Source organism: Panthera uncia, chromosome F1, assembly GCF_023721935.1.
Source record: "Panthera uncia isolate 11264 chromosome F1, Puncia_PCG_1.0, whole genome shotgun sequence".
Taxonomy (NCBI): Eukaryota; Metazoa; Chordata; class Mammalia; order Carnivora; family Felidae; genus Panthera; species Panthera uncia.
Window position 1 is genome coordinate 21009786 of NC_064813.1, and position 27977 is coordinate 21037762.

General features: G+C 36.1%; 1 protein-coding gene across 1 annotated transcript in view; it reads right to left on the minus strand.

Moving 5' to 3' along the window:
• The window catches only part of PLA2G4A (phospholipase A2 group IVA), a 162507-nt gene that overhangs the window by 111700 nt on the left and 22830 nt on the right, over window positions 1-27977 (minus strand). The window contains exons 2-3 of the mRNA XM_049634055.1: window positions 18920-19022; window positions 5735-5816 (exon numbers count right to left, since the gene is read on the minus strand). Of these exons, the coding sequence (XP_049490012.1) occupies window positions 5735-5816; window positions 18920-18952 (115 nt within the window). The 5' untranslated portion in view covers window positions 18953-19022. The remainder of the gene's footprint in view (window positions 1-5734; window positions 5817-18919; window positions 19023-27977) is intronic.

Below are 27977 nucleotides of genomic sequence, written 5' to 3' on the forward strand. Positions count from 1 at the left end.
CCTTCTCTCTCTGCCCCTTCCCTGCTTGCACTCTCTCTCTCACAAATAAATAAATCTTAAAAAAGAAAGAAAGAAAGAAAGGAAGGAAGGAAGGTCTTCTTATGTTGGTATCTGAAATAATTTTAACAATAATAGATAATACCATTGAGGTCTTACTATGTGTCAGGCATATGAGTACTTCACATTAGTTAATGCATTGAATTCTCATAACATCTCTATGGTGAAAAAAGAAGACAGAGGAAACTTGCCCAACAACATGGGATGAGAGAGTAGTGTTTTGCCTTTGGAGACCATACTCTGTCATAAATATATTTGGCCTGTTTCCTAGGGATTTGATCACTGTGATATTCATGAAAGTCTACCAGAGATAATATATTTTTATAGTAATTTCTACATTGCTCTTGCTGCTGCTGAAGATTCTCAAAAAAATTAAATAGATAACGTTCCTCTACGTACGCACCCAATACTCTGCCTCTCAGGCTAACACTTACAAATAGGAAGGTTGAGTTCTAGGCTCCTTTCCCAGGGAATTATTAACACTATGCATTGCGGGTCATGTCCTTTGAAGAGGCTAAATTCTCTGGATGGTCCTAGATGTGAGGGGATTGAGCTGCTGCTGGGGAGAACAAGACTGGAGGAAAGAGGAAAACCTTTCCCAGACTTACTGAATCAGAATCCACACTTTCAACAAGAACCGTGGGTGACTCACTTGGACATTAATGTTTGAAAAGCACTACTTGGGGAGATTAGGTCAGCCTTGGACCTGCAAATGGCACAGCTGTTTAAAAATCAGGAACTTGATTTAGATCTTGCTATGAGTTTATCTACAATAAAACATCATTTACCCACAGACACAGACTTTATGCAAATAAAAGCTTGAGGTTCTTAAGAAAACCCAAAAAGAGTACCTTAAGATAGAAGCAATACAATCTTATTAAAATTGGTTTCAACATAATGAGCTCATAATTCTCCCAAATATATTTATTTTTTTCTTAAAGTTTAAAGGTTGGAATTAAGCTCTGTGTTCTCCTGAATACTTAAGGAAAGTAGATCTATCTGCAATCCTATAACTGTCTTCAGAAACCCTAACGTTGGTGACGCTAATTCTGTAAAGAGAAAGAGTTCAGTGTCTGTTGAGACCAGACAAGAATCATTAGTATATTTGCATAATTAGGATATTAAAAATATCTAATACTGGTATAGTATTTTATTGTTTCAAAAACACTATCCTATCCATTTTCTGACTTCATCTTAGGGACCGAAACATGACTCTATCCAGTTGTGAAGTCTGAGACTAGCCTCCATTATCACATTTGATCTGTGTTTTCCCCAACATTAAAAGGAGCAGAAACTCAGGGAGGTAGCTAAAACATTTGTGCCAGCCATTTCATTTGGTTTTAAAATCAGGTTTGTGGCCAGGGCTGTGTGTTTCACTTCACACATGCACAAAGAAAACTCTATTACCAACTGAAATTTTATCGTCACTGTAGTCATTCTGCAAATGTGTAACCTCTGTTAGAAGAGGAAAGGGACAATAAAAAACACAGAGTTTAATATATATCCATCCAACACATGCACCTGCTGCAGTGTTGACATACTCATGACTACACTAGTTATAGTGTATATGTAGTGTATAACTACAGGTTATATTTAATATACCATAAAACCTTGGACTGTGAGTAACTTGTTCTGTGAGTGTTCCACAGGATGAGCAAACATAAGTACATTTTAACTTGATAAAGAGCTATGTCTTGCAATACGAGGAGTACATGATGCCGAACGTCACATGATCACAACGGAACCAATGGTTCTTGAAATTCGCTTTGATATACAAGTGCTTTGGATTACAAGCATGTTTCCAGAATGAATTATGCTTGCAAACCAAGGTGGTACTGTATATATATATTTATATATATACATATATATATGTATGTATATATATATGTATATATATGTATGTGTATATATATATGTATGTATATATATGTGTATGTGTATATATATGTATGTATATATATATGTATGTATATATATATATATTATACTATAGCTTTAAAAGTGAGAGTTATATTAATATTGCCAAAATTAAGGCAAACTACTTATTTTAAAACTAAGACTATGGTGAGTCAGTTGCAATTATGAACTTCAAACAACCTCTTCATATGATGTGAGAATAAGAATGCATGGAAGGGTGGACACTGGGATACAGGCATAAATGATACATTTTCGCACACTGAGATTAGCAACCAGGTCCGGGAAGGGGCTGTCCTGCTCTTGGCTGGCCCAGGCCCTTAGGTAAAAACAACGAAATAAGTGAGATGTTATGATTAAAATGTCAACTCTGACCCCTCAAAAGACAGCTCATGGGGTGCTGCTGATTTTATTATGATGTTTTGACAACATTACATGATATTTTTAAATGGAGATAATTAGAAAAAGATGATTTATCAAGGGACAAAATAAAAAATAGATATAATCTTAGTATTATCTCAAAAAAAAAAAAGAAAGAAAAAAGAAAAAGGCAGATATAGGTATTTTACCAGGAATCAACCATTTGATTTTTTTGTGGCATCCTTGAGAGCCCCCACATACTCAGGCAAAACCAAAAAACCCAGTAGTAATCTGTCATTCTTCTTTATCAACATGTAAAATTTTATGGAAATTTGCCTTCTCAAATAAATGCAGACAATATCAACAACAGAAGAGGGTGTAGGTTTCTGCTCTCATAGTCTTCACAGATCTTAGGGCATTTTTTGTAGTTTTATCTTTGTCTATATTGAGAGAGATTCTATACACAAAGAATCCAAATTCAGTTTACTTGGTAATTCGTATTGATCAAGCTCACCACGCAATATCATCAAAACTCCTCTTAGGAAAGTGACAGCTAATGCCAATACCTTTTCTCACTGTAATAATCTCCTACAACTTCTCAGAAATAAAGTGCTTGGCGATGTATTGCAACCCTTCACTTTTTTATGCTAACCTTCTCACTGAATTTGTTTCTCTAAGACTTTCTCTTGTTCTTCCTTCTTATCTCTTCCTGACTTTCTATAAACTCATTAAGGTGATATAAAGGGTTAGCAACAATTGCCCCTCCTCCAAGAAATTATGTAACAACTCAAATGAAACAAAATCAAAATACAAATGCTGAATAAAAAGTTCACCAGAATGTCATGACACTGTCCTTTCCCCTATAGTGATTAATCTCCAGTGGCTATTCCTTCCATGGGTCCTTCATTTTCAAAAGGAAGCTTCTAGAGACCAAGGGTCTAAACTGTGTTGTGTACACTGTGAGGATCCAAAATGAACCTGTTCCCTGTTTCATGAGTTAATATCTCATGTTTATATTTAAGTATTATTATTAATGTCAACTCACATAGGTTTAAAATGACACCTGCTATACCACTATCTCCCCTGGCTTAATCCTAATAAATAACGATAGCCCAAATACCTGTGCCTCTGGGGGAAGTAGCTAGAAAATCAGATCCATACCAGCTGAAGGTGACTCACAGAGTATAGAGTTTGAACTGCTGTGTGGGCTCGTCTTAACCACAGTAACACCTGTTGTACCTGAATGACAGAGTTCAGCGCTATAAGAAAGCATTGTTGCTGCCTTGTATAAGACATAACTATATTTTTTTAAAAGTCAAATTAGGTTAGTAACTTGCATGCCTGGCAAGTTACTGACCTGGGCTTCAAGGGAATTAAGGAGAGCTTATCTAACAATCGACCTCTTGAATTTTAAAGCCTGTGCCTTTTCTCAAGGTCATGGGGGATATACCAGTTTTTAAAAAGGGTTTCTGACGTGGCTCTTTCTTCCAGGGAACTCTCATTTAAATGATGAAAATGCAGAGAATTTTAAAAAGCAAAATAAGAATAACTTCAGAAGAACATTGACCAAGGAGTGGTTAAATGGGTTGGATTGAAGTATAAGATACAATTTAGAGTATAAATCCCTGGTCCAGATGAGAGTGAAAGAAATTATCCTTGTACTCTCATCTCTCATGAAAACTACTGCTCATCTAAAACTCTTGCCATTAGATTCTACATTGTTTCCCATTTTACTTCTGACTTTTTAAAAAAATATTTTTTAAAAAGGTTTATTTATTTGAGAGAGATAGAGACAGCGTGAATGGGGGCGCGGCAGAGAGCATGAGAGGGAGATAGAATCCCAAGTAAGCAGTGCAGAGCCCGATGCAGGGGCTTGAACTCACAAAACAGTGAGATCATGACCTGAGCTGAAACCAAGAGTCGAATACTCAACTGACTGAGCCACGCAGGTGTCCTGTCCACTTCCTGGACACCTCTTTTCATTTGCTGAAGACTTGGGCACTGAGCTCACTTTTTTTCCCCATAGTATTTAACTTTATTGGCCCATTTTCAGCATGATTTCAAGCAGCTAATTTTTATTCTTGCATCCGTTATCATATTTTTTATTCTTAAAAATATAAAGTATACCCCACATTTGCTTCCAATAGATTTAACACAATATGGCCAGAACAGACATTCTAAAAAATGTTTTTAAGTTTATTTATTTATCTTGAGAGAGACAGAGACAACACGTGAGCAGGGAAGGAGCAGAGAGAAAGGGAGAGAGAGAGAATCCCAAGCAGGCTTCACGTTGTCAGTGCAGAGCCCAATGCAGGGCTTGAACTCATGAAACTGTGAGATCATGACCTGAGCTGAAAATAAGAGTTGGACGCTTAACCCTCTGAGCCACCCAGGCGTCCCCAGAACAAACATTTTTTAGAATGAAAATTCAATTTGTGATTTATGACAAAAATGCCATCAAATTTCTCCCATTGTATTTCTGATGAAATCTCAACCTCAGCCTTTGTTATATTAGTGCTGGTCCCCCTTCCCCTTTGCCGTCTATTCTCTAACAACACTGGATCTCTTCTAGTTCCTCATAAGCACTGTGTTCTCTCACTTTCAAAAACTCTACTTGCTCAGCCTGGGACTTCTCACTCTCCTCGCCAAGATTTTCTTCCTCCAAGTACCAGTTTCAACATCATTGGGCAAGGCAGCCTTCCCTGCCTGCTTCCCAGCTTGACAAACTATAATCTCCATTCTTTCTCCAAATCCCGTTCTGAGAGGTAAATCGCCTGTTCCCATATTTTAGCAATCATCTAAAACTTTACCAAATTCATCATCATAATCCTTATCCATCTTTCTTTGTGTTTCTACCCCCCATAACCCCCAGCCTTTTGAGTGGTGAGATGAACTCGGAAAATGGCTTTTTCCAAGCATGGGGAAAGGATACCGCCAGCAAGTTCATTCAACATTATCCTCAGGCTGGGGTTCACGTTGTTGGAAGCTGTGCTACACCAGTTTCTTTAGCTATTTTCACACATAATAAACACATTTACGGGCATAAGAACTAGAGAAACTGCATTTTTTTAATCCAATAGGCACAATGCCTCAGGGGCAGCTTGTTCAAAGTCTTCACTCGGCACTCTTTTCAAAATAGAATTAAATAGAATTTATTTTAATTCCAGAAATCTGGATGTCATAAGACAGTCATTTTTTCTGACTCCAAGTACTCTCAATGTAAAGTCAAGACAAAACACTATTCCAACAGAAAGCAGAGCATCAGAGCACTGTTGGAAATGTTATCATTCAAAGATCTAGACAAAGATAACCACATCTGAAAGAGAGGGAGCCCCTGGCTTGTCAGAGGGCCGGAGCAACTAGGTTATGCATTTTCAACAGAAAAGCAAATAAGGACACTTACGCATGTCACCGAAGGCCCCCTTTGTCACTTTGGTGGCACGTAACACCACTACTGTGAACTTGTGGGAATACTGGTGCTCCACCTGGAAACAAATAATAGTAAATTAAAAATTAGCTTCCAAGACAGGATCCAAGCAAACTACGCTCGTCGTTTCCTTGAGACCGGTTAAAAACATCCATGGTGAAGGGAAGTAACATTCATACCAGAAACATCCTTTGATCCCAGGGCTGCTCCTTATTCGAGTCTCTCTCTCCTCTCTCCCACCACAGAATTATTGAGAAGTTTAGATCATGCTTTAAAAAATGTCACTACAACCTGACTGCTGGAACTTTTCTGCTGTCAGGTTTACCAAGCTTGAGGGAAAATGTAAATCAGGACTGCAAGCCTTCTAGGAAGACAATCAGGCTTTGTACTGAATGATGAGGAAGCCCTGGCTTAGAGAGGCAAAGTCAGAGCAAGATGTTTGCATTATTCAGATTTGTTTGCTTTTATTGTTACTGTTCAATGAAAATTTTCTTTGGCAAGACATTTCCAGAGCAGTTTTAAAAATCTTTTGGATCCAAGGCGATGACCGGAAAACTACTTATGTTAATTTTAATGCATTTGTTATAAACCATATGTAACGATGTTAAAATGTTCTATTAGCCCAATAGCTTGTGTGCACATAATAAATAATAACTGGTTGAAGATTATTAAATACTTCACCTAACTTGAAAGTAGTCACTGAACAACTCTATCAACCAAAACAGAGTAAGGAAGCAGGAATTCACTAAGTTCTCTGAGCAACTGGAAAGATTACAAAATCTTTATCTGAAGCTCAAGCATGTCTCATCTTGGAAGAAGCACACACTTATAAGCTACTCCTATCTTTCCTGACTTTAAACAGACTTGCTTAACACTTTAAAAAGTCCATAATTGATTTTAAAAAGGTAAGATACTGGCAATACTGAGAAATGAGTAATGACAGTCTAAAATCGAGGAGGTAGAAAAAACTATAAAACAGATTCATATATAGGACCAGCAGTAGTGAGATATAGAATCAAAAGTTATATAAAATTCAACAGTTTCTGAAGATATCACTCTCTCAATAGAATAATTTATGTTCAGATTTGTAATGTAGCATCAGGAAGAGGTGAAGTCCTGAATGATGAGCATACTTTATTTAAAAAGGCAGAGAAGCATATAAAATCTTTCAAGATAATTCTTACTCAAGTTTATTATTGAAGAGAAATATCTTCTATAGCCAGAGGTGCCTGAGTAGTCAAAGTTTTATTCTGTATAAATGAAATTATCAATTATAAATTAAATGAATGCTTGTAAAAAAAAAAAGTGTGTTGCCCTATACAACTGAAAATAACACACACTGACCCTACCAAAAAAAAAATTCACTGTATTAGTTGGAGACTTCAATACCCCTCTATCAGAAATAGAACCATCAGGCAGCAAATTAGTAAGGACACGTTGGAACTCAACAGCACCATCAGTCAACTAGATATAATTGACATTATGGGCTACTTCATCCAACACCAGAATACACATTCATAAGCTCATGTTGAACAATCATATGATACATACTCTCAGATGACAATTGAATTAAACTGGCAATCAAAACTGAATGACATCTGGAAAATCACAAAGTACTTGGAGATTAAATAACTCACTTTTACTTTTTTCTTTTTTTTTTCAATATATGAAATTTATTGTCAAATTGGTTTCCATACAACACCCAGTGCTCATCCCAAAAGGTGCCCTCCTCAATACCCATCACCCACCCTCCCCTCCCTCCCACCCCCCATCAACCCTCAGTTTGCTCTCAGTTTTTAAGAGTCTCTTATGCTTTGGTTCTCTCCCACTCTAACCTCTTTTTTTTTTTTCCTTCCCCTCCCCCATGGGTTTCTGTTAAGTTTCTCAGGATCCACATAAGAGTGAAACCATATGGTATCTGCCTTTCTCTGTATGGCTTATTTCACTTAGCATCACACTCTCCAGTTCCACCCACGTTGCTACAAAAGGCCATATTTCATTCTTTCTCATTGCCACGTAGTATTCCATTGTGTATATAAACCACAATTTCTTTATCCATTCATCTAAATAACTCACTTTTAAATAACACATATGCCAAAGAAGAAGTCTCAAGAGAGATTTTTAAATATTTGGAACTAAATGAAAATGAAACTACAACTTATCAAAATTTGGGGGATGCAGCAAAAGTAGTGCTTAGAGGGAAATGAAATAATATGTATCTTGACATACATATTATTTCATATATACATATATTTCAAATTTTATTTCATGATATACATATATGAAAAAAGAAAGATCTAAAATCAATCACCTAAGTGTCTACTAGAAAAAGAAAAGCAAAAATTAAGTCCAAAGTAAGCAGAAGAAACAGTAAAAATTAGAGCAGGAATGAATAAAATTGAAAATGGAAAATCAACAAAGAAAATCATTGACACTAAAAGTTGGTTCTTTGAAAAGAGTAACAAAATTGATAAGCCAGGCTACATAAGAAAAAAAAGAGAGCACAAATTATAAATATCATAAATGAATGAGGGAAGTTCACTCCAGATTCTATGGACATTAAAAAGATAATAAAGGAATACTATGAACAACTCCAAGCCCACAATTTAATAACCTAGATGAAATGGACCAGTTCCTTGAAAGACATAATCTACCAAAACTCACACAAATGGAAACAGACAAGCTGAATAGGCCTATATATATAAATAAATTGAATCAATACCTAACCTTCCAAAACAGAAAGCACCAGGCCCAGATGGATTCACTGGTAATTCTACTAAACACTTAAGGAAGAAATTACACCAGTACTCTCCAGTCTCTTCCAGAAGACAGAAGCAGAAGATATAGTGCCTAACTCATTTTATGAAGCCAGCATTACCTTGATAACAAACCGGACAGAGACATTACAAGGAAAAAATATAAACCCACTACCAACCAGTATCTATCATAAACATAGATGAAAAAGTTCTCCAAAAAATTATTAGCAAATAGAATCCAATAATATATACAAGGAAATATAACCACAAGCAAGTGGGATTTACCATAGGTATGCAAGGCTGGTTTAGCATTCAAAAACCAAATAATGTAGTGCATTACATAAACAGGCGAAACAAGAAAAATAACATGATCATATCAACAGCGCAAAGAAATCATTTGACAAAATTCAACACCTATTTAGGATAAAAACTCTCAGCAATCAAAGAATAGATGGGAACTTTCTCAACCTGATAAAGAACATAGGTTTTATTTATATTTATATATAACTAAAGTGAGATTCTGAGAGGTTAAATAATTTCCCAGTATCTCATAGATAGGAAAAGTTAAACTTGAATTAGACTCCATTCTTGCTGTCCCCAATGTCTTCACTCTTTGTACATTCCTTCACTTATACAGAGAATAATACCAAATACCCACACCTTTAGTGAAAAAGGCTGTTTTCATTTATTAAAGTGGTACAGTTATCATCTAGTCTGTCTGGTATACCTGTAGTTGATCTGACGTTCCTCTAGTAACTGAGTTATTTCCTGTATCATTCAGCTGTTTTAATCTGCTTTTATTTCCATTAGCCTCGATTCTGTCTTAACTATAATGAATGAAATACTTGCAAGCCATTCATAGGAAATAGGGGACAAATCAACCATTTCTTGGTTCTTATAAGTTAATTTCAGAAAAACGATAAATCTTCAGATCACCTGTAAGTTATTTTCAAAACATGAGTGTCAAAATCATGCCCATCTCCTTATAAGAGCTGTAAAGATTATAATATTTGTAAAGTATACAAATTCTTTGAGAAAAATGTTTAGTTTTAATCAAATCCAAATACCTTTTGATAATTCTTTGAAACATCCCGGGGCCAATATCAGTTATAATTTCAAACTAGTATGGACTAGACTAGCTTCCGACTTGGATAGGAGACTTTTGGTTATGTCTCAGGGGTGGTGCCAGAGGAAATGATATTATTGAATCCACAACCAGTGTTCCCTGGAGGAAACTGATGACTCAGCACAATGCTAGTTGGTAGTTGGCAAAAAGAGATGCCATATTTCAATTGAGATGTCAAATATAAGCTCAATACACTGACTCAGCCACCAAGATTAAGCTTTGCCTTCAGGTCTTGGATTACCTTGCTTTGAGTGTCTTTTTCATCCCTAATCTTTTCCATCGTGAAAATCAGGACCCTTTTTCGTCTCAATTTCCTGGTCATTATGAAAATAGCTACTGTATTAAATTCATTCTGGAGAATTATATTAACAACCGTAACTAAAATGGGCATTGGAAACAAGAACCAGTTTGTAAAAAGTCGATTTGATGATTGTTCTAATCTGTTGAAAGTTCTACTGTTATAAAGAACCGAAGAAATAATCATAACACAAATCTGATGGAAGAGAAGGTACATTCTGTATGCAAATAGTTTTCTTTCTCTACTTAACTGTCATTGCTTAACTTTAAGTTAAACTAAAACCAAAGACTGTTGGTATGATAAAGACTGTGGAATCTCATTACCGAACCCAGAGATTGTCATCACCACAATCAGCAACAGGCAATTTCAAACAGATCTCAGAAATGTTTTTAAAAGAATTGCTGCATTGATGCCATCTAAGAGTTAGGATAGTGTTTTAGATAAGATACCTATTTTTGGTTTCACTTCCTGGTGTGGAGTTTCATTCTGATGTATTTGAGAGGCACAGGCATTGTGTTACTACTACTCTCTCACATTTTTTAAGAGTGACCAGTTTAACTATTTACAACCTACAATTCTATCTAAACTCTCAGAATTCTCAGTCATGGATTGCTATATGCACAAATTATCCTAATGCCCCAAACACCCAATTTGTCAACAGAATTTGTTAGTTCTAGCGGAGTTAGATTTTTCTTCATTAAAAGAAAATCATAATCAGAAATCTGATTTGAGTTTCTTCTCCCTCATCAACAAGAAACTTTCCACTTAAACAATATGTATGTATATATCAAATACAGTAATAACATATTATACCATAATAAATATGCATATATATGTTTAAAAATTGAAGTATGATATAGGGTTCGTTTTCACTGATGTTAGAAGATTTTAAGTCCTATTTAATTGGGATTACTGAGACTGTTCTAGCAGAAAACCAGTCTAAAAAAAATTTGATGGTGACAGCTTACATCTAAAATACTCAATGCCACATTCACCATAAATTTATAGTGACTATAACATCTTCAAAATACCTAAAATGAATCAGTCACCCGAATCTTTAGCACCTGAATTTTAACTGAGATATAGATTCTGGTCCAATGGGTAATTAAGTAGCTACAGTACCACACACACACAAAATTTTTTTAACATCGGCTTTTTTCCTACTTCAATACCCCTGAAGAAACGCACACTGGTCTTGGAGTAATGATGGCTGAGCTAAGGCCCATGAGGTAGAGAGGTACACCTTCATTCTCCTGAAGGGGCTCTTTATTTTTTTAATCTTTTTAAAAGTTTATTTATTTTGAGAGAGAGAGAGAGAGAGAGTGTGTGAGCAGAGAAGTGACAGAGAGAGGGGGAAAGAAAGGATCCCAAGCAGGCTCCACACTGTCAGTACAGAGTCCAACGCAGGGCTCGAGCTCACAAACTGTGAGATCATGACCTGAGCTGAAACAGAGTGGGACGCTTAACTGACTGAGCCACCCAGGTGCCCCTCCTTCTCCTGGAGAGGCTCTTTAGAACACATGAAGCACCATCTGCTTGAAAACTTGAAAAAGTTTTCCCCATTCTTAAAGATGTTTTGGGTGGCAGAAATACTTATTTGGTTTAGAATTACTGATCTAGGTAATATGTCGTGTTCATTCAAATCTAAGGTGTCTTTGCGTGGATGATCTTCAGATGTGTACACGAAGTCTAGTAGATCCAAACATTTGAAAATGTAGATATATTTACAGATGCCATTTGGGGTAATTTTATTTTTAGGGACTTTAGTTTATTATCTTTATTTTAAGGGACTTCTTAAAAACCTTCTCTTGGTCTTACTGTGTCTTTGTCATTAAGCAGTAAAAGATTCATAACTAAACAATATAAACATAAGTCAAAAGGGTATTTACAATAAATTGCCTTATATTTTCTCAGTTTTTCCTGCCTTGGTTTCCTCATCTGTAAAATGGCAATTATTTCACCAATGACATGGGATTTGTCAAGGGTACCCTGAAACAAATCCAGAGTCCAACATTAGAATTTCACATAGAGCAATATCGAATGTCAAGTTGGAGGGATAATTTAGCCATCTGCAAAACTCTGTCAAAATCAGACTTTCTCTCTCTTCTGGGGATTATGCAGAAGCACTACCAATTTCAAGTAATGGGGAACTCCACTTGTGATAATGGCAGATTAAACAATCCGGATTACCACTTCCCACGGAAAATAACTGAAAACTGGATAAGGTTTTATGAAGTGGGTAAAGGTTTTCCTAAAAGTAACTGTGACTGACGTTGGGGTATTCAGATTAAACATTACTTCTGGGTGTGTGTGTGTGTTAGGGTGTTTCCAAATTACATTATCATTTGAATCAGTGGACTCAGAAAAGTAGATTGCTTTCTCCCAGGGTGGGTTGGCATCATCCAATCTGTTGGGGGCCTGAACAAAACAAAAAGAGGAATATGCCTCTTTTCTCTGAGTTTCACTGCTTGAGCTGAAACCCCTCATTTCATCTTCTCCTGACCTTAGACTGCTATTTATACCATTAGCCCCCTGAGTTCTCCAGCCTCCAGAACTGGACCGAATTAAACCCCCATCTTTCCTGGGTCTCCAGTTTGCAGATGGCAGAATGGGTGACTTTATGGCCTCCATAACCACATGACACAATTCCTCAAAATAAATCTCCATATCTAGATCTATCTGCTATGGTCTGAATATTTGTGTCCCCCAAAATTCATTTGTTGAAATCTTAACCCCTCAAAGATTAGGAGATGGGAGCTTTGGGAGGTACAAGGAACTCTCATGAATGGATTAGCGTCTTTATGAAAGAGAATCTAGACAGATTCCTTGCCTCTTCTACCTTATGAGGACGGAGTGGCTACAAACCAGGAAGAGGGTCCTCACCAAATGCAGCCATGCTGGCTCCTCGATCTTGGACTTTGCAGCCTCCAGAACTCTGAGCAATAAATTTCTTTTGTTTACAAGCTAAATCCAGACTCTCTCTATGTCCTATCGATTCTGTTTCTCTGGAGAACACTGACTAATACAGTAACAAAGAACTAACAATATAGAAAGGCCTTAACTACCAGGAGGGAGATCAAAAGTCAAAGAGCACAGCAAACCAGAGAGGTAAGCATGGTTTTGCCACAGGGGCATTTGCTGATCCAGAGAGGAGGAGGCTGAGACTAAGCAGGGCACTGACGAAGGATGAGTACCCTAGTAAACCACCCCCCTGTTTTAAGTTGAAACTGCCATAGACTGCACCATAAGGAATGACTGGTATCAGGGAAAGATTAGAAGCTTATCGCTACCCATCCTTTTTTCACTTTTCTAGAACTTGGTAGTGCTCACATACACAAAATATGCTATTTGCCATAAAAACTATTAGTTTTGCCCAGTGCTAGGCTTTTACAATAGGAATTTCGCCACCTTTATATTTTTGATTTCTCGGTAGCAGTATCTTACCTTCTGAGGTCCCTTGGCTGGAAATGCCTGTCTTTACTGTGTCTAGAGAATACTTTGTACACATATCAACTTACTATTTATAAAAGCCCTGTGAGGCAGACACAGCAGGTACCATTCATACTGTTTTCCACACGAAGCGGCTAAAACTCAGTTGAGGTGCTCATGAGCACGTAACTAAAGACAGGAACCAGCAGTAGAATACTAGTTCTTTGACAACTTACCCAGCCCCCCCCCCACAATGTTACCATAATAATCGAGAATAATAGCTTTCCACTTTCTTGGTAAAATTTCCAGTCATCCCACAATAATGTTTTTCAAAGCTCCTGCATTTAGCAGGCAGTCAGTCATGCTAGCATACCCATGTGGTTGACTGTCTCTCATGGGAAGACAACCTTAGGTTCTGTGGAAGTGGCACAGTGGCCCCCCATTGCTAATAGGTGGTGGGAAGAACTGTGGATTCTTTTTCATTCCAGGAAGTGACTCATTTTCAGAGTAAAAAGCTGGAAATTTTTATAAATCTTTTATACTTGATCTATTCTTGTAAAATTGGTCTCCTTGGTCCAAAAGAATTTTAATAAATCCTGGAGACACAAACATCCTTCAGGTTGGAAAGAATCTCACAATTGTAAACATATGGAAACTGAATTCTGCCATAGGTTTATCACTCCATTTTCTACCAAATTCTTAAAAGCCAGCACTATGGGAAGCAAGAGAACTTGCTGGCTGTCAATTGCTGCGTCAGCCCACGGGATTCTCCAACATGTCACTGCATCACAGGGGTGGTGAAAATAAGGCCAATCTTCTGTGCCTTGAGGCAGCCAACACTGTGTTAGCCTGTCTGACACCACTCATTACAAGTTAGCTGACTTAATTTTCCCCATCTTTCCTTTTTACTAAAATTGTTCTGTGTTGAGTATACCCCCTTACATATTTTGAAAAGTATCTCGAAAACTAGAGCAGGGAATTTCGTCACTGAAACAATTTACACAGACACACACACATACACACGCAGTCTTTTTCATACATACACAGAAAGAACAAGAAGAAAGAACAAAATTATAAAGCACTTGGGATCCTCTTCCTGTAAAGGGGATATAAGTTGGAATAGTAATTAAGTGTCCCACTCTGAAGCTGGGAAAGGTCATGAAAACTGCGATATAGGTATGTGGTTTGCATGCTTCATCATATGAAATGCCACATAGGTAATGACTATGGCCTAAGTATTTAGCTACTGTTAAAATGAGAGAAAGGATAACAGCAATGAGTTTTAAAATATCTAGATGCAGTTTCATTTTTAAATATACTCTGCCATGTTAAAAGAAGAAACTAGGGGTGCCTGCATGGCTCAGTTTGGTTAATAATCTGACTTCAGCTCAGGTCATGGTTTCACAGATCTTGAGTTCGAGCCCCACATCAAGTTCTGAGCTGACAGGGCAGAGCCTGCTTTGGATTCTCTGTCTCCCACTCTCTCTGCCCCTGCCCACCCCACTCTCTCTCTCTCCCTCCCTCTCTCTCAAAAAATAAACAAACATTTAAAAAAAGAAGAAGAAGAAACTAAATGGCCAGCTCACAGGTCATCTGACAAGAGACAGGTGAGGACTGTAAGACGCTCAGTAATAAAGCCTGGTCAGATTAGGTAGAAGAGTGAAGGTCATTTGAAATAACAATGTTCTCTGAAATGTAGTACACTCCAACCATACTGAACTTCTTTCATTTCCTTAAATGAACTTTCTCATCGCCACACTACCTCATATTTGCTTTTTCCAATCCAGAAAAGTAATTTTCTCCCTCTTCACTTAACTTCTACTAAACTTTCAGGTCTATGTCACTCCCTCTAGGAATTTCAGAAGGATTCCAATTATTAGTTATTCCCAGAGTTATTAGTTTTATTATTTTTTTATTTATTTTTTTAGTTATTGTCATTGTCTCTTATCAGAGCCCTTTCTATTTTTTTTTTAAATTTTTTTTTTAACATTTATTTATTTTTGAGACAGAGAGAGATAGAGCATGAACAGGGGAGGGGCAGAGAGAGAGGGAGACACAGAATCCAAAACAGGCTCCAGGCTCTGAGCTGTCAGCACAGAGCCTGACGCGGGGCTCGAACTCACGGACCGCGAGATCATGACCTGAGCCGAAGTCAGCCGCTTAACCGACTGAGACACCCAGGCGCCCCTCAGAGCCCTTTCTAAATATTATGGTTAGCGTATAAATAAATGTTTGGTGTAAGCTCAGTTCAGGGACTCTGTTTGATTCACTTTTGCATCCCCAGTGCCTACTGACAACTGACAGGGAGTGGTACACAATGGGCATTCAATAAATAATGATAAGTGCTCAGAAAAAAAAAAAAAAAACAAACTGCGATAGATTTAGAGGTAGAATGAATTGAAAATCCAAATGTTAGGATTCATAATTATTGTTGGTTTTTGTCTCAAGCTCAGGGTTATAGACTTTAACCTTATCTTCCTTCTTCGTTTTCAGTCTCTAGTGCCAAATTTCATGTTCAAGTTGAAGAGTGAACACTTTGGTTAAATTCTCTGAAAGTGATAGAAATTACCCACCACTCTTGAAGTGGTAAGATGAGAAACATTAATCTGTGCATAAGATATAAAAACTCAATTAGTATGAAAAATAACAAAAGGAACCTACCTTCATTGTTGAAATGCATCTATAGAAAATCAGAATTGGGAAAGTAGAAGACTGTTTCAGAAAACAAAGATCATCTCATTTTATGATTTTATTTTATTTTCATGAGTCTTTGAATCAATCATCTCATTTTAAACACTGATTGTATGCCTTTTACAAACACCACACTTTAAATATAAGGAAAAATATAAATTGCAAGTAAAAAAGATGCACACACTAATCAAAGAAACCAGAGGGTTCAAGTTAATAAAAGACAAAGTAAAATTTAGAACAAGTTATTATTAGAGATAAAAAAAGGACCTAATGATAAAACATCAATTAGACAGACATATATACATTCATAAGTTATATGAACTAATAACATATCTTCATAATTCATAAAGCAAAAGTTTTAAAATGGAATATACTGTTGTATATGGAACATTGAAAAAGGAATTCAGTAAGTTCACTGGATCTACAAAAATTGATTCCATTTTGATATAAATGCAACAACTACTTGGAAGATACTCTTTACCCACAGGGGATACATTCCAAGCAACCCCACATCCCCATCCCACCCCCCACCTCCCACTCCAGCCATGGATGCCTGAAACCATGGATAGTACAAACTCTCTATATACTGTTTTTTTTCTTAAACATATGTCTGTATGATAAAGTTTGTTTATAGATTAGATGCAGTAAGAGATTAACAATAACCAATAATAAAATGGAACAAAATAACAATAAACCGTAATAAAAGTTATGTGAATGTGCTCTCTCTCTCAAAACGTCTTGTATTGTACTCACCCTCCCGTGATCTTGTGAGATGATAAAATGCCTACGTGATGAGATGAAGTGAGGTGAATGACACAGGCTTTGTGACACAGTGTTAGGCTATTACTGACCTTTTGACAATATATCCGGAGGATCATCTATTTCTGTATAAAAGCTGACCACAGGTCACTGAAACCGCAGGCAAGTGGGGATACTATAAAAGGTTGTTTACTGAAAAATACAATACACTCCAGAGAGACTTAAAGATAATCTAAATAACATTCATCTGGATTAGATTCATGGGTTATTAATGGGTTGGAAGACTCAACAATGTTATCATGTCATCCCTCCCTTCATTGGTCTATAGAATCATTACAGTGCCATTAAAAATTCCAGCAGTTGTTGTGTGTGTGTGTGTGTGTGTGTGTGTGTGTGTAAACTGACAAACTGATTGCAAAATTTATGAGGAAATGTAGAAGACTGATAATAGCCACGGCAATCTTAAAGAAGAAAAGTTGGAGGATTTACACTACCATCCAGAAGATACATTTCAAAGCTACAGAAATTCAGATGGACATATAACTGGTATTATATAACAAAGACTAATAGACCAATAGAGCAGAATAGAAATCAAGCCACACACATACGGCTGCTTGATTTACAGTAGAGGCACTGCTACCATTCAGTGAGGGGATGATGGTTATCAGGAGACCAGACAGTCTGTAGTATATTCAGATATGAAAATTGAAATGTGAAAGTGTGGAAATTGAAATGTGAAGTGTGAAAGTGTGGAATTCTGCTGCTCACAACAACATGAATGAATCTCGCAGATATAACGTTGAATGCAGGTATCTATATGAAGGTCAAAAACAGGCAAAACTTATCTGCGGTAATAGAAGTCAAACATTGGTTACCTTTGTGGGGTTTAGTGACTGGAAAGGACATGAACAACTCTTCTGGGTTACCTCTAATGCTGTGTATTTTTATCTGGATGATGGTGGAATATATAGGTTATATATTCATGAGTGAATATATAGGTTAATATCCATCAAGCTGAACAGTTAAGATTTATGCACTTTATTTATGTCACCCCTCAATTGAAAAAAAAAAAGACTCCGACAGGAAGAACAGCTTGCAAAGAAAACCAAGAAGGAAACTATTGCAAGAAAATAGGAAACAGAACCAGGGAAATCGGAAACAGAACCACAGAAAATTGAGAAGAGTTTTAGAAAAAGTATGACCAGTACAGGTGGGGGAGTACTGAAGAGTCCATTGAATTCAGAGCCAAAAGAGGCCCTCGATGGATTTTTTTTTTTTTTTTTTTTTGTGAAGTGGGAAAGCTGAGTCCAGTTTTTAATGATTCAGGTTGTGAATGGAGGAGAAGAAAGCACTAGAAAACAACTGTAATATGTTAATCACGGCTACCCAGGCAGGGAAAGAGAGAGAGGATGGTAGCTAGAGAAGGATGTAGAGTAAGAGAACAGTGCTTCATTTTAAGTAATAATAAGGCTGTGGATTATTCCTTAAAATCCATAAAAACTATTTTTAGTCCATATAAACCTAACCTAACTGGATCTCAAGTGCTGAATTCAGCAAAACAATTGCTCCTTTGTTTCTCTGATCAGAAGAGAAGGTGAATACTTCCAACTGAGTTTGGAAAATACATACTAAAATTTGAAATGACTCAACTCTTTCCTGATAATTAACCACTCATACAAGAGTTGGTTTAACTATACCTACCTAAGGGAAAGTATAGAATGCATTACCCTGGCACAGCATACCAAAATGTAGCCTTCAATTCAATAATTCTTTTTTCTTCTCTCCACCAATTCATGTGAAGGGTTGAACTTACACAGACTGATAGTTGCTAAGTGGTAACTACATTTTTTTATTGTTCCATGAAAGTTCTGTACTGTTACACATGTTTTGGTATTTTTTTCCCCCTCCAAGTACCTCTTACAGTGAAAAAAAATGAGTTACTTTTATTATGTGTTATAGGAGTTTGTAGTTTATATGAGTTTCATGAAAAGTCCAGGAGTTGCCATAGAGCTTTACTTTATTAGCCAACAGAAGCAATACTCGTGCACAGAAATATATCTGCCTCCCTCCCAGAAAGGATTTATAAACAGTAAATGACTTACTATAATGTGCTGATAAGGATCTATAAATGACATTTTGGTTTCAATTACAGAAAATCTCTTCACACTTCAAAGGTCTTCTCTGGTACTCTAGCTTCTTTAAAACCTACAAAAATAAATAATCATTATTGTTAAGCTTCCTCTTGGATGCAATTCTAAGATTTATATGATGATGAATATGAACCTTAGGAAGTAAAAGTCCACCCAAGGGGACCAGATAGAGTTCCCATTTGTTATATGACTGAGCATACACACACAACTTAGGGAAAGGATAAACATTTTGATAGTACTGTTTAATTTCCATATTTATTTGTTCAAATGTATCCTGTCAGTAATTATTAGGAAAGTCCAGAATTTTTTTTTTGCATTTGCCAAGTATTTTATGAGAAATTCATTGAACTTACGAAAAATTAAAATAATTTTTGTAGTGTTTATAACTAAAAAGCCACATCCCATTGTTTGTTTTCTCAATTGGGCCAGTGTTACACAAAATCATGCTAAGGAAGGAACATTTTTTACCTTAGCTATTTGTTAAGAGCTTTAAAAACATTCATGTTGGGGTGCCTGGGTGGCTCAGTTGGTTAAGCCTCCAAGTCTTGATTTCAGCTCAGGTCACAATTTCCTGGTTTGTGAGTTCAAGTCCCACGTCAGGCTCTGTGCTGACAGTGCAGACCCTGCTTGGGATTCTATCTCCCTCTCTTTCTGCCCCTCCCTCATGCACATGTGCATTCTCTCTCTCTCTCAAAAATAAACATTAAAAAATTATAAATATATATTTATAAATATATATTAAATATATAACACATATGTTATTAATATATATTATATATGTATATGTATATATTAATGTATAATATGTAACATATGTTATTCATATATAATATTAATATATATTTATACATATATAACATATATATTAAATATATAACATATATATATTTCACCTTGAATTTCAACTTCAGTGCTGACATTTTTAAAAAAAGTATTCATTCTAAAATACCAGTTTAATTTGGAAGCAGTTGGATAAAAAATATTTCAGTGAAAAAATGCTTTCTATACTTTGCTTTCTTCTACAATTACTCCATATTATTTAAAATCAAATAAACTATTCAATGAACATCTGTTCTTCCATCATAGATTTTTTTTCCCTTGAGACTATAAAACAATATATATTTATATCTTAGCATTCTATATGTCACATCTAATTTGGAACAGCTTTTCAAATACCTTTGTTATTTATGATTAACAGGTACATTCTAAAATATGTTTTAATTTCAGAATAAAATTTAAAAATTTCAAAGTGTTTCTTTTCTTTTTAAACATCACATTTTAAAAATTATAAAAAATAGCTCATGCTCAATTTTATTAACATGAACTATGGAAACAAATAAAGAATAAAGTGTAATCACGATTTTATTTTGATGTGTATCCTTCCAGACTATCTGATGCATAATCATATATTTAGAGTACAAAGGAAAAGAAAGGATTTTAATTTTTTATACAGATGGGATCTCATCAAGTGCCCTTGAGTTCTTAAACTCATTTCCTTCATCATTTCTTAAGCAAAAAGAATAGCACTTATTTATTCATTCATTTATTTATTTTTAAAGGCTTTATTTTTTCAGGGTAGTTTTAAATTCATAACATAATTGAAATGAAGGTACAGAAATTTCCCCATAAACTCCCTGTCCCCACACATACACAGTCTCTCCCAATACCAATATCTCCTACCACAGTGGGACGATGGTTACAACTGATAATCCTACACTGACACATCATCATCACCCAGAGACCACATCATGACCTGAGCCAAAGTTGGAAGCTTAACCGATTGAGCCACCCAAGTGTCCCTGATCTTATAATACATTTTCCTGATAAAAATGTAGCCAGCATTTTAAACCAAGATGAAGGCAAACCATCATTCTGATTTTATAAACTACTATAAACTTAATCTTGTATTAGCTTATTTTAAACCAAATACAATTTTTTATAATATTACCCAATCACTAATTGCCTTAGCTGTCTGTTATTTTGGTTGGATCTACTTGCCTTGTCAGTAACTTTCAGATCTTTACTACAGTATCATCTTCCCTGTAAAGCTTTCCCTGACTATATTATTTACTTATTTTTGAGACAGAGAAGGTACGAGCGAGGGGCAGAGAGAGACAAGAGACAGACAGACAGAGAGACAGAGAGACAGAGAGACAAGCAGGGCTCACCCAAAGCAGGGCTCATGAACTGTGAGATCATGACCTGAGCCTGAGTCAGATACTTAACTGACTGAGCCACCCAGGTACCCCCTGACCGTATTATTTTAAGTGGTGGAAACCTTTCTTTTTTTGCCATCTAACATGGATTATCTAGTTTTTTGTCTATTTCCCCTCTCACTTAATTAGGATACAAACTCCATGGAGGCAGATCTTTTATGTATTTTATTTTGTAATACTCCCAGCCCCTATGTAGGTACATATGGCCAATTAATATATATTTGTTGAATGAACAAATGGATGGATATATTTATATAAGAGAAACAACTTTTAAGACCAGTTATACAAAAACACTGTAGCCAAGTAAAAGTTCATTTTTTTTAATCCACAAATTGCATATTCCTCATCTCTGTCTATATCTTCTGCATCATTTCACTCTCTTAATCTATACTAAGTTTCTCTTTTCCTGCTTATTATTTCCCCTAATTATCCTCACATTACAAACATCATACAAACATAATTATTTATTTACCACCATACTGTACTGTGCCTCTGATTAGGCTCTAAGTATTCTTACAACTACATTTCATGTTAAAGGAACAACAGCATAAGAAGATACAGGCAACACTCTACTAGGATGACCTGGTATTTATATTTGAATTTGTTATATAGGAAATATGTACATGTATCAGATGGTACAATCCTAACTAGCCCTTCCCACTGTCAGGATTTTCTGAGCTATTTCTAGGACACCTTATTTAAAATGATCATCAATGACTTAATGGCTACTGCTTTCATGCCAATTAAACTCAAGATAGCCTACATCAGGTCCCAAGTCAGAATACAGCTCATACTCTAGAGCTGCTGGTGGAACATATTCTTATGGATGATAGAGCATGGAAATTGCCTGCACTTTTCTTAGTCTAACAATCTATGTTTCCCTTATATCATTACCCCTTAGAAGTGAAGCAATTTCTTAATGGCAATTCTTTTTTCAAGCACATTGATCAGCCACCTGAAGCTCCAAGAGCATGAAGTCTTTATGCTGCTGCAGTAGTCCTAATCCCTGAGAGATACACCTTCCCCCTCCAGAAGCTGCAAAGTCCATGCAGTTGTACGGTAATGCCAGGGGACTACTATCAGGGATTCAATGCCCAAGGGAAAATCCTATTATTCTCTTCATTGAAGCAGCATAATTTGGTAAAAACACCACTGGATGTGGGATTAGAAAGACCCTGATTCAAACTCCAGTTTCACATTTTAAGACCTGGTGTATTCTGCCACAACTGGGAATAGTACTACCTTCAATGGCGTAGTGAGGATGAATTAATTATAGTGAAAGGTGCCTGTCCCATAGTAAATAAATTCTCAATGCATGCAAACTTTCCTTTTTTAAATTTAAGTTTTTATTTTAATTCCAGTGACTTAACATACAATGTTATGTTAGTTTCAGGTGTATTATATAGTGATTCAACAATTCCATACATCACCCAAGGCTCATGACATGTGCACTCCTTAATCCCCATAACCTATTTAACTTAACCCTCTGCTTCCTCCCCTTCTTGTAACCATCAGCTTGTTCTCTGTAATTAGGATTCTGTTTCTTGGATTGTCTCTCTTTTTTTTCCCTTTGCTCATCTGTTGTGTTTCTTAAATTCCACATATGAGTGAAATCATACGGTATTTGTCTTTTCTCTGACTTATTTCACTTAGCATTATACTCTCTAGTTCCATCCATTTCATTGTAAATGACAAGATTTCATAGTTTTTATGGCTGAATAATATTCCATTGTGTAGATGGACACTTGGGCTGTTTCCATATCTTGGCTATTATAAATAATGCTGCAATAAACACAGGGCTGCATGCCTCCCTCTAGTGTTTCTGTATTCCTTGGGTAAATATCTAGTAGTGCCATTGCTGTATCCTAAAGTAGTTCTATTTTTAACTTTTTGACGAACTTCCGTACTGTTTTCCACAGTGGCTGCACCAGTCTGCATTCCCACCAACAGTGTAAGAGGGTTGCTTTTTCTCCACATTTTCACCAACAGCTATTGTTTCTTGTGTTGTTGATTTAAGCCATTCTGACTGGTGTGAGGTGATAATCTCATTGTAGTTTTGATTTACATTTCCCTGATAGTAAGTGATGATGAACATCTTTTCATGTGTCCATTGGCTATCTGTAGGTCTTCTTTGGGGAAGTATCTGTTCATGGCTTCTGTCCATTTTGTAACTGCATTATTTGTCTTTTGGGTGTTGAGTTTTCTAAGTTCTTTATTTATTTTGGATACTAATCCTTTATCAGATGTCATCTGCAAATACCTTCTTCCATTCTGTAGGTTGCCTTTTAGTTTTGTTAATTGTTTCCTTTGCTGTGCAGAACCTTTTTGTTTTGGTGTAGTCCCAATAGTTTATTTTTGCTTTTGTTTCCCTTGTCTTAGGAGACCTATCTAGAAAAAAGTTGCTGTGGCTGATGTCAAAGATATTACTGCCTTTGTTCTCTTTTAGGATTTTTATGGTTTCAGGTCTCATATTTAGGTCTTTAATACATTTTGAATTTATTTTTGTGTATGGTGTAAGAAAGTTGTCAGGGGCCACCTGGGTGGCCTGACTCTTGGCTTTGGCTCAGGTCATGATCTCACGGTTTTGTGAGTTTGAGCCCCATATTGGGCTCTGTGCTGAAAGTGTGGAGCCTGCTTGGGATTCATTCTCATTCTCTCTCTCTGTCTCTCTCTCTCTGTCTCTCTCCCTTTCTCTCTCTTCCCCCACCCCCACTCATGCTGTCTCTCTCTCAAAAATAAACTTTAAAAAAAATTAAAAAAAAAGAGAAAGTAGTCCAGTTTTCCCAACATCATTAGTTGAAGAGACCATCTTTTTCCCATTGGATATTCTTTCCTACCTTGTCAAAGATAAGTTGACCACACAACTGTGGGTTTATTTCTAGGTTTTCTATTCTGTTATATTGATCTATGTGTCTATTTTTGTGCCAGTATTGTACTGTTTTCATCACTACAGCTTGTGACATAACTTGAAGTCTGGAATTATGATGCCTTCAACTGTGTTTTTTTTTTCTTCCCCCCCCCCCCCCCCCAAGGTTGCTTTGGCTAGCCAGGGTCTTTTGTGGTTCCATACAAATTTTAGAATGTTTGTTCTAGTTCTGTGAAAAATGCTGTTAGTATTTTGATAGGGGTAACATTAAATCTGTAGATTGCTTTGGGTAGGACAGACATTTTAACAATATTTGTTCTTCCTATCCAGCAGCATGGAATATCTTTCCACTTCTTTCTGTTGTTTTCCATTTCATTCATCAATATTTTAATAGCTTTCAGAGTACAGATTATTTCACCTTTTGGGTTAGGTTTGTTCCTAGGTATCTTATTATTTTTGGTGCAGTTGTAAACAGGATTGTTGTCTTCTCTTTCTTCTGCTTCATTATTGGTGTATAGACATACAACAGATTACTGCACGTTGATTTTCTATACTGCAGCTTTACTGAATTCATTTATCAGTTCTAGCAGATTTTTGGTGGAGTCTTTTGTTTCTACATATAGTATCATGTCATCTGCAAATAGTGAAAGTTTTACTTCTTCGTTACCAATTTGTATGCCTTATTTATTTGTTGTCTGATTGTTGAGGTTAGGTCTTCCAGTACTGTGTTGAATAGAAATGGTGAGTGGACATCCTTGTCTTCTTCCTGACATGAGAGAAAAAGGTCTGTTTTTCCCCATCAAGAATGACGTTCACTGTGGGTTTTTCTATATGGCCTCTATGTTGAGGTATATTCCCTCTAAACCCACTTGTTGAGGGTTCTTATCATGAATGGATGTTATACTTTGTCAAATGCTTTTTCTGCATCTATTGAAGTGATCATATGGTTCTTATCCTTTCTCTTACTGATGTGATATATCATGTTGATTGATTTTCAAATGTTGAATCACCCTTATAACCCAGGAATAAATGCCACTTGATCACGGTAAATGATTTTTTGTCAGTGTGTTCAATTTGCTGGTATTTCATTGAGGATTTTCAATCAGGTATATTAGCTTACAGTTCTTTTTTAGTGATTTTTTATCTGGTTTTGGTATCAGGATAATGCTGGCTTCATAGAATGAATTTGGAAGTTTTCCTTTCTTTTCTATATTTTGGCATAGTTTGAGAAAAACAGGTATTAATTCTTCTTTAAATGTTTGATAAAATGATAAAATCCTGGACTTTTGTTTGTTGGGAGTTTGTTACTGATTCAATTTCTTTACTGGTTATCAGTCTGTTCAAATTTTCTATTTCTCCCTAGTTCAGTTTTGTTAATTTATATGTTTCCAGGAATTTATCCATTGCTCTAAGTTGTCCGATTTGTTGGCATGCTTTTTCATAATAGTCTCTTATGATTGTTTGTTTCTATGGGTATTTTTCCTTTCTCATTTGTGATTTTTTTTTCCTTTCTCATTTGTGATTTTATTTACTTGAATTCCCTCTTTTTCTTGATAAGTATGGCTAGAAGTTTATCAATTTTATTAACTTTTTCCAAAGAACCAGTTCCTGGTTTCATTGATCTGTTCTATTGCTTTTTAAATTTCTATATCATTTATTTCTGCTCTAATCTTTATTATTTCCTTCCCTCTGCTGGTTTTAGATTTTGCTTATTGTCCTTCTTCCAGCTTCTTTGGGTGCAAGGTTATATTGAGATTTTTCTTGCTTATTGATATAGGCCTGTATTGCTATAAACTTCCCTCTTAGAACCACTTTTGCTGTATCCCAAAGGTTTTGGACCATTGTGTTTTCTCTTTCATTTGCTTCCATGTACTTTTTAATTCTTATTTCCTGGCTCATTTACTGTTTAGTAGCATGTTATTTAACCTCCATGTATTGTGGTCTTTCCAGATTTTTTCTTTTGGTTGGCTTCTAGTTTCATAGCCTTGTGGTCATAAAACACACATGGTATGGCTTTGATCTTTTTGAATTTGTTGAGGCTGGTTTTGTGGGATAATATGCGATCTATTCTGGAGAATGTTCCATGTGCACTTGAAAAGAATGTGTATTCTGCTGTTTGGGGATGGAATGGTCTAAATATATCTGTTAAGTCCATCTAGTTCAGTGTACCATTCAAAGCCATTGTTTCTAGTTGATTTTCTGCTTAGATGATCTATCCATTGATATTAGGAGGGTGTTAAAGTCCCCTACTATTGTTGTATTATTATTGATTAGTTCCTTTATGTGTAACTTTTATGTATTTGGTTACTCCTATGATAGGTGCATAAATATTTATAATTTTTACATCTTATTGGATTGTCCCCTTTAATATTATATAGTATCCTTCTTTGTCTCTTGTTACAGTCTCTGTTTTAGAGTCTATTTCGTTGGGGCGCCTGGGCGGCTCAGTCAGTTAGGTGTCTGATGTCAGCTCGGGTCATGATCTTATGGTCCATGAGTTCGAGCCCTGCGTCTGGCTCTGTGCTGACAGCTCAGAGCCCACAGCCTGCTTCGGATTCTGTGTCTCCCTCTCTGCCCCTCTCTTGCTCACACTCTGTCTCTCTCAAAAATAAACATTAAAAAAAAGTTTGAAGTCTTTTTTGTCTGATGTAAGTATTGCCATTCCAGCTCTCTTTTGACATCCATTTGCATGATAGGTGTTTCTCCATCCCCTCACTTTCCATCTGCAGGTGTCTTTAGGTCTAAAATGGATCTCTTGTAGGCAGCATATAGATAGGTGTTGTTTTTTTACCCATTCTGTCACCTTATGTCTTTGGATTGGTATGTTTAGTCTATTTACATTAAAAGTAATTGTTGATAAATATGTATTGCCATTTTATTATTTGTTTTGTGATTGTTTCCAAAGATTTTTTTGGATTCCTTCTTATCTTTCTTTTATGTTTTGTTGATTTTCTTTTTTTTTTTAATTTTTTTTTTTAACATTTATTTATTTTTGAGACAGAGAGAGACAGAGCATGAACGGGGGAGGGGCAGAGAGAGAGGGAGACACAGAATTGGAAGCAGGCTCCAGGCTCTGAGCCGTCAGCCCAGAGCCCGACGCGGGGCTCGAACTCACGGACCACGAGATCGTGACCTGAGCCGAAGTCGGACGCTCAACCGACTGAGCCACCCAGGCGCCCCATGTTTTGTTGATTTTCTTTAGTGATATATCTGGAGTTAACTTTCTCTTTATTCATCGCATGTTTAGTAGTTTTTGATTTTTGGTTACTGTTAATTTTGTATATATCCTCTTCTTCATACAGCAGTCTAAATTAAGTTGATGGCTGTTCCAGTTTGAACTCATTCTTTTCTTCTCTCCTCCCCATGTTTTAGGTATATTTTATTTTATTTTATCACCTTTTTTGAGTTTCTTGACTTTTTACAGAAATATTCATTTTTACTGCTTTTGTGTTGTAAGTTTCCTTTTTAAGATCAAGATTACATAGACTAATAACTATACATTTACTTTGAAAGATATACTGTTTCCTGTCATTATTGTTGGAAAATCAACATGTTGATGGGTTCATCATTCAACAAATACCTACAATATGCCTATAATACACTTTGTACTATGCAAAGCACTAGGAAGCAAATGGCGAGCCAGACCATTTGTGTATTATGAAACTGTAGCCCTATACACTTTTTACTTGGTATTATCCATAGTGGAACCTTGAAATATTAACAGGACCATGGTAGTCATTCTCACCAAAATTTTCATGTTAAAAAAATACTAATTACAGTAACATAGCAGAAGAGCATCTGCTGCTCCACAGCTTTTCAATTCACAAACAGTAGCTTCACACAAGAGATCATCTACCTGGTCTGTGCTAGGCACTGGGAATGCAATGGTGAATAAAGCATAGCTTCTGCCTTCAATTAACATAAGGTG